The 6,832-nt window shown below is 35.3% G+C and overlaps 1 protein-coding gene across 2 annotated transcripts; it reads right to left on the bottom strand.

Moving 5' to 3' along the window:
- Positions 1–454: 454 nt before the first annotated feature.
- On the bottom strand, positions 455–6,476 carry LOC102596625 (aspartokinase 2, chloroplastic-like). 2 transcript variants are annotated; one of them, XM_006363989.2, is made up of 14 exons: positions 6,263–6,476; positions 5,002–5,543; positions 4,842–4,924; positions 4,700–4,740; positions 3,906–4,060; positions 3,265–3,414; positions 3,072–3,167; positions 2,620–2,736; positions 2,204–2,323; positions 2,024–2,116; positions 1,684–1,800; positions 1,363–1,479; positions 915–977; positions 455–802 (listed from the first exon to the last, which is right to left on the bottom strand). In XM_006363989.2, the coding sequence occupies exons 2-14, from the start codon at positions 5,383–5,385 to the stop codon at positions 635–637; spliced, it is 1,704 nt and encodes a 567-aa protein (XP_006364051.1). In that variant the 5' UTR covers positions 5,386–5,543; positions 6,263–6,476; the 3' UTR covers positions 455–634. The 2 variants fall into 2 exon arrangements, with proteins under 2 accessions (XP_006364051.1, XP_006364050.1); XM_006363988.2 differs by having other exon boundaries at positions 1,678–1,800.
- Between the last annotated feature and the right edge of the window lie 356 nt (positions 6,477–6,832).

The raw sequence follows: 6,832 nt of genomic DNA on the forward strand, positions 1-6,832 counted from the left end.
ACACTCATATACATGAAACCAATAAGAAAAATGTTCTCACCTTGGACATTTTTTCTTTCATAAGTAAATTATAAATAAATTTTGATGAAACATATATAAAATCTTTAAAATTGTTTATGAATATAATATATTATGTATGTATAATAATAAAATTTATGTATACAACTTGTTGGTTCGGTTCGGTTATTTCTTCGATTTTTTTCGAACAAAACCATAACCAAACCAATGACTATCGGTTCTTAACAATCTAAAACCAAACCAAACCAAAACCCAAATTAAATCGGTTCATTTAATCGATTTGATTTGATTTTTCAGTTTGGATCGATTTTTATCCAAACCATGAACACCCCTACTTATGATATTAAGATAACTAAAGTTGGATAAACAAAATGAGTAAATCATTTTGGAGAACTTGTGTACATTCTCCTTGGCATTGTAAAGTAAATTTGCTCCATTAAAGATATAATAAAGGTAGCTTAGATAGATCATAAAATGTGTCTTCTTGCTACAAGTGATAAATGTTACAACGACGAAACTGCACCCACACCCCAAAAAAGTACTAGCAAAATTTCGTTCATTTCCTCGAAAATATTATTGGAAAGAACAATCATACGAAGGAGAAATCGAAGGAAAATTAATTGGACAGCGTGGACAAGGGAGTAGTAGTAGTAGTAGCAGCATAGCCATTTCCAGATGGACTTTCCCAGACTAGTTCAGAAAGATCACTCTCGAAGAAGGAATGGTGGAGAGCCCTTACACATTGTTCCGCTTCACTGTCATTTACTATCAATGAGATATTAACCTGTGCATCGGACACAGAAGTTAAGAGTGTTGTATGTTATAGCACTAACAAACTTTCTCCAGTAGGCATGATTGACGTATAGTAGCTGTGAATACAAGAAAGGGTAGATTACCTTGGATGCACCTTGAGAGATCATCTGAACGTTGACACCATTGGTATGCATAACGTGGAAAGCCTGTTGTTCAATGCACAAATAAAAGTTACAGTAAGTAAAGCGGACACAGTAAGAAGATGATAATGATGTCAACACAAAAGAAACTTGCATGCTAGCTCATGTAACAGCATTCCGAACACTGAACATGTAGAAGAATATACAATTGATAGAATGAGACACTGAGCACGTGGGATGTGAGGTGGCTAGGAATTCCGGTTAATAAATCACAGAGACACAACTCAAGAGTTGGAACGACCTACAGTATAACTACGTTGAGTGAGCCTTGAGACAGCATATTAAGTCATGCAGTACATTGAGCTAAAGTTCTAGAAAAATAAACAAATGGAAATTTTGTTGGTCACTAAATGAATGTCTACGAGGATTATAAAAGGTCAGTAATAAGCACCTTTTCTAAAATCAACGAGGACCTCTGGACGTTCCCAATCAGAGAGATGATTGATCTGTTTTGAAGTAGCTTCACAACTGCAATTTTCTCAAGTTCTTCTACAACGTTATCAAGCTCCTGTACGATTCGGTAATTGAAAATGTTACAATGCACCACTGAAAGGCATCTTAAATGAACAAATAAAATTATGTATGGAATATATGAGCATATATGAGTTGAGCCGATTCGAAAACTGGTAGTGAACACTTGAAAATAGATTGAATGGGTAAGTTGAAATTTATTGAAGTCCTGTAGAAATTAAGAAGATAATCATACGCTTGCCTGTTGAATTAGTTCTCTGCTCCAAAGTTTTGATGGGTCCAATGTCAAGGAAATACTAACTTCACTTGTCGCAACGACATCAACAGATATCCCCAAGTCTTCAAAGATGGAGAAAACCTGAACAGGAACTACATTAGATTCTTGACTTCAGGGAAAAGTACTACTCCCTCCATTTCAATTTGTTTGCATGATTTTGACTTGGCACGGAGTTAAAGAAAGTAAAAAACATTTGAATCTTATGATCTTAAACTAAAGATATGTAGTCAGTAGAATGTACATATTGGAAGTAAGACAAACAAATTGAAACGGGGGGAGTAAAAGGTTATTTGGCAACTACTACCTTTGCAAGGAAGCCAAATTGACCAAGCATACGGGTACTTGCGATATCCAACATGGTTACATTTCGTTTAAGAACGATACTTGTAAGTACCGCCTGCAAAGCATGGAGGAAACAAAATCAAGTTAATTTTTCATTATTTCTGCAGATAAATGATTTAGTGAAAAATGAAGAAGCTCTCACCTTACTCATATCTCTTGTTTTAACGATGAGAGTACCAGGAGCTTTAGGATTATACGAGTTTTTAACCCTAACAGGAATATCACCCTCTCTAGCAGGCCTCATTGACTGTGGATGAAGGACCTGTAGCAACATTTTCGGAAGCCAAAAGTATAAGGGTTGCAGCATAACTATCTAAATACACATTTAAAACTGCCAATTTCATGTCATCAGATCTCCATTTTAGGTTGTCCAAAATGGATAGACTTTCGATAAATTCACCTCCAAAAAAGATAATCTCCGGAAAAACCTCTTGACTAACTCGTCCAAAGGAGTAAATAGTACTATTATGTTGGTCTAGGCAATTAGGAAACTAAATCACTACGACGCAACAAGTGGCATATCCAGGATCAACTAATTTCTGAAACAGCTAAGAATACCTGTGCGCCGAAGTATGCAAGTTCAGCTGCCTCATCAAAAGTTAGATATGGCACAGTCTCAGCACGTGGATATATGTTGGGATCACATGTCAAAACACCGTCAACATCCTTCCAGACCTTTCAGTAATATGACAAAGAGATTCAGATTCTAGACAGAAATATCACACTTGCTTGATAGCACCTCTTGTGCTTATACAAGGATGAGTGCAAATTAAAGACGTATTCTAGCACATTGACAGCATCCCGGTGAACTCAGCTCCCGCTATGCACGGGGTCCGGGTAAGGGCCAGACCACAAGGGTCTATTGTACGCAACATTACCTTGCATTTCTGCAAGAGGCTTGGTCACATGGCAACAACTTTACCAATTATGTCAAGGCTCCCCTTATTCTATCACATTGACAGCAATTAATAAAAACAGTGTATTCAAGATTCAGTGACCAAGTAGTAAACCTGAATTTCACGTAATCCCAATGCTTTACCGATTGTTGTAGCAGTCAAGTCACTACCACCCCTACCTAGTGTAGTCACAGCACAAGTCCTCCAACCCTTCAATCGGATACACACAACATTGTCATTCAGGAACTGCAAACTCTAGGGAAAAGCAACCAACAAAAAATGCATGAAGAAGTTTAAAAAGAAGCACCTTCCCAAGAAACCCAGTGACAATAGGGATTGCAGGACTACTCATCCAATCACCAGTTAATCTCTTTGCAACAGCAGGATAAGTTGCTTCCAATATATCCGCATTAGTGAAATCATCAGTAGTTATAATACCCATCTCAAATGCATCATACTGCAGAGGAAACCCAAAAGAAGATAATTGGTATTTTAATACAAGAGATGCCAACAAGAAAACAAGATCTAAACAAGGAACAACGTAGTCAGCAGTCCTGTAAAGGCAGGATCAGCATGATACTGTTTTCAGAACCTTGACCAGTTATCACTTGCAGGTGCATGTGATAAATGGTCAACGTTCTGAAAAGACCAAATAAGATGCATTGAGTTAAATGTATGTAGTTACCAGATTAAGAGAGCAAAATAATAATTACTACATAAGGCTGGAATTGCCAGGAGAATTTCTCCAGCTCTCTGATGTTTCAAGTAACCACTTTAAGCTTTCGTTGCTCTGTTTTCAAATTAATAACTTTGGCAACATAATCCGTGGATATCAAGAGCCAGAAAACGCAGTTTTTTAATGAACTCCAGGAATATAGATATACTCAGTTTATTGCATATTAGAAGTTTGGGAACTCTGAAAATGGCATAATTGAAAAATATACATACTTGGCGGGATTTGACACCAAGTTTATTCAGATATGCGGTAAATATTCTTGTGGACATACACTCTCCAAAGGACACCAAGTAGTCCCTTGCTCGTGGAGTCAACTCTTTCATCAAAGCAATTCCATTCAAAAGTTGTTCCAGTTCGAGTAGATGCTCTGCAATTTTTTCCAATAAGATATGGCAATCAAATAGACATGTTTGAAAACTACTTCTGAGAATAATCAGGTATCATATCAGCAACAGATAGAAGATCCCATGGATGCAAACAATAAAGTACTCGTAAAACATTAAAAGGTCATTAAATATGTTGCTGAAAGCATTTATTCATCATAGTAGTTGAATTTATTTCTCTAGAAAGCTTACATCATTACAATTCTGAACCGAGGAGAATACAACAGTTGGATTTTAATTTATTCTGTAAATGTTTAGAAACACTGTGTAGACCTTAAACAATTTCAATGATACACGACACTCATACATTTAGATACACTTTTACTAAATAGAGCATTGTAGCATTAGGAGGGTAATTTTAGAGTTCTTTGGATAATAGAGGTCATGGGGGCTTAAACAATAAAGTTCAGAAGAATTTAGCATTCTAACATTTACAAACAACTACACCTCAATCCCAAGTAAGTTGGCATCAGCATATGAATTCTTAAAGTCCATGTCGCTCCTAACATTTACAAGGGCAACAAAATGCGAAAACCTTGGAAAATCAAGTGTTACCCAACACTTCTTTTTTTCCAAAGGGGAACAAAACAAACATGACACTGGAGCTCCAGCTAATTACTCACTTGAAATGGTAGAACTCTCTACTCCAAGTTCGTCTATTGTCCTGTGTGAGGGACATAAAAATGAGGAATTAGAATAGATCAAATAGATAAATAATGATCTTGGAAACAAAATAACGTTCGCAATAGAGGCTCTCATCTTCACCTAAGATGGAGCTCCTTTATAAAATCCAGCTCTTGCAGATCAGAAACATTGGAAACACCACAACTCTGAGCCTTTTCACCAGCCTGAAATACATATATGCATATAAATAAGATGCATTGTAAATGCTCAAAGCTCCTTTAAAATGGTTTTGAAACAGTACCAGCAAAAGGTTGTTTGTTGTCTTTCCCATTGCAGAGAGAACAATAACAGGTCTCTCTTCTGGAAAGCTAAGAATAAGATCAGCTACTTCCCTCATTCTTTCGGCTGAGGCTACTGATGAGCCACCAAACTTCATAACACAGGTCAATTCATCAGGAACCTCACCAAAAGATTCATTCTTGGTCTCTTTAGGATTAACATCAGCTGCTTGTGCTTTACATACCAGTCTCTGCACTCTTTCACAACAAGAAGCCTTCACAGATTTACTTGGCGTAGAAACAAAGGGGACAGTACCCACAAAATCAAGTTGTGGGAAATGCACGCTTCTTTTGAGTACAGAAGGGTAGGGAGTTTTAACCCCACAAAAATGTGACAATGTTGCCATAATAAATCAGCTAAGGAAGCTCCAAAAAATGGATATAAATGACAATAAAGTTCTTTCGACGAATGAAGTGACTTGGGTTTTGCAAAAAGCAGAGAGAGCCAATTAACTTAGCTAATTAGCTCCCCCTGCTGAAAATATACTCCAACAATCAAGCAATCCTGCACAATCCAGCAAAAAAATGAGCCTACTTCAAACACAAGCATAATAAAACAACACACTAGACCTCCCATTTATAGAAACAATACTCCAACGTCCCACTTAACTTTAAACAACCGTATTTGACAGTACACGGTAAATAAGAAGCTGATTTAACGTATACATTAGACGAGCTTTCACATACACCTTCCATATGGAAATCTTCCTACAGTAAACTCAGTCATAGTATTGATAACAAATCCAACTATACATTAGTAATAAGTACTAAAAATAAGATTTTTATGTGATACTGAAATGTAGTATCATCAAAGTTTAAAACTTTATAATAAGATCAACAATTTAACGAATACAAGAATCTCGAAATCAACAATATATATGACATTTCTCCTAAAACCAAAGCAACATCAATAGTATTGCTCCTAAAAGACCATAAAACCTTCATCACATTGTTCTGTAACATTATCGAAAGAACCCCAAATTCCATTAGATGAATATAACACATATTAGAATCCCAAAAGCTCATAAAAACTCAATTCACAATCATTTACAAGACTAATAAAAAGAACCCCAAATCCCATTATAGCTGAAAATAAGCATGCAAAATCAAAAAAAAAAAATCAAAAAAATAACAGCAATACATAAAAACGCAACATTTCTTATAAATATCATTCATTTCATGATCAAAAACAATTTTTTTTTAAAAAAACCCCATTTGGCTTACCTGATTCAAAATCGGATTTTTCAGGCTCAAAACTGCCTTCTGAAACCAAATTTTTGAGGGCAATTTACACTATTTCTTGAAATTCTGTTAATGGTGTCGAAAACCCAATTGGGAGAAGAGAAAAGGGTCGTTAAATCACAAATTCTTAAAGCAGCTAAGAGAGGAGAAGCTCGGCAGGGACGTGGCTACAGGTTTGGCGGCTTAGGTTTTTGTTGTTTTTCATTTATAATTTGATAATTAATTTTGATATAGTATACTACTCCTCCGTTTAAAAAAATGATCTAGTTTGACTCGGTATCGAGTTTTAAAATATAAAAAAATTCAATCTTGTGATTCTAATGTCAAATTTACCGAAGTTTTATTAATTGTGTGACTTTAAACATATCCCGTGAAAAATTGAAATTAAAATTATTTTGATTTTTATTTAAATTTTATTATCTTGTATCATTTAAATTCATTGTTAGATAATGATGAAAAGATACATTTTGTGTAACGATCGCATCGTTACCTTAATATTTTCTTCTCATTTTGTCTTTACTTATTTTTTAATAATTTCTATTTTATTATTTA

Source organism: Solanum tuberosum, unplaced genomic scaffold (genome assembly GCF_000226075.1).
Source record: "Solanum tuberosum cultivar DM 1-3 516 R44 unplaced genomic scaffold, SolTub_3.0 scf00469, whole genome shotgun sequence".
NCBI classification, from domain to species: domain Eukaryota; kingdom Viridiplantae; phylum Streptophyta; class Magnoliopsida; order Solanales; family Solanaceae; genus Solanum; species Solanum tuberosum.

What these genes read in the sequence shown, in the direction of transcription:
- LOC102596625 (XM_006363988.2), bottom strand. Translation starts at nt 5,385, where the DNA reads ATGGCAACATTGTCACATTTTTGTGGGGTTAAAACTCCCTACCCTTCT. An exon ending in CAACAAACAACCTTTTGCTG is followed by an intron (nt 4,925 to 5,001) that starts GTACTGTTTCAA and finishes TATGTATTTCAG; the next exon opens with GCTGGTGAAAAGGCTCAGAG. An exon ending in TTGCATACTTCGGCGCACAG is followed by an intron (nt 2,324 to 2,619) that starts GTATTCTTAGCT and finishes ATGTTGCTACAG; the next exon opens with GTCCTTCATCCACAGTCAAT.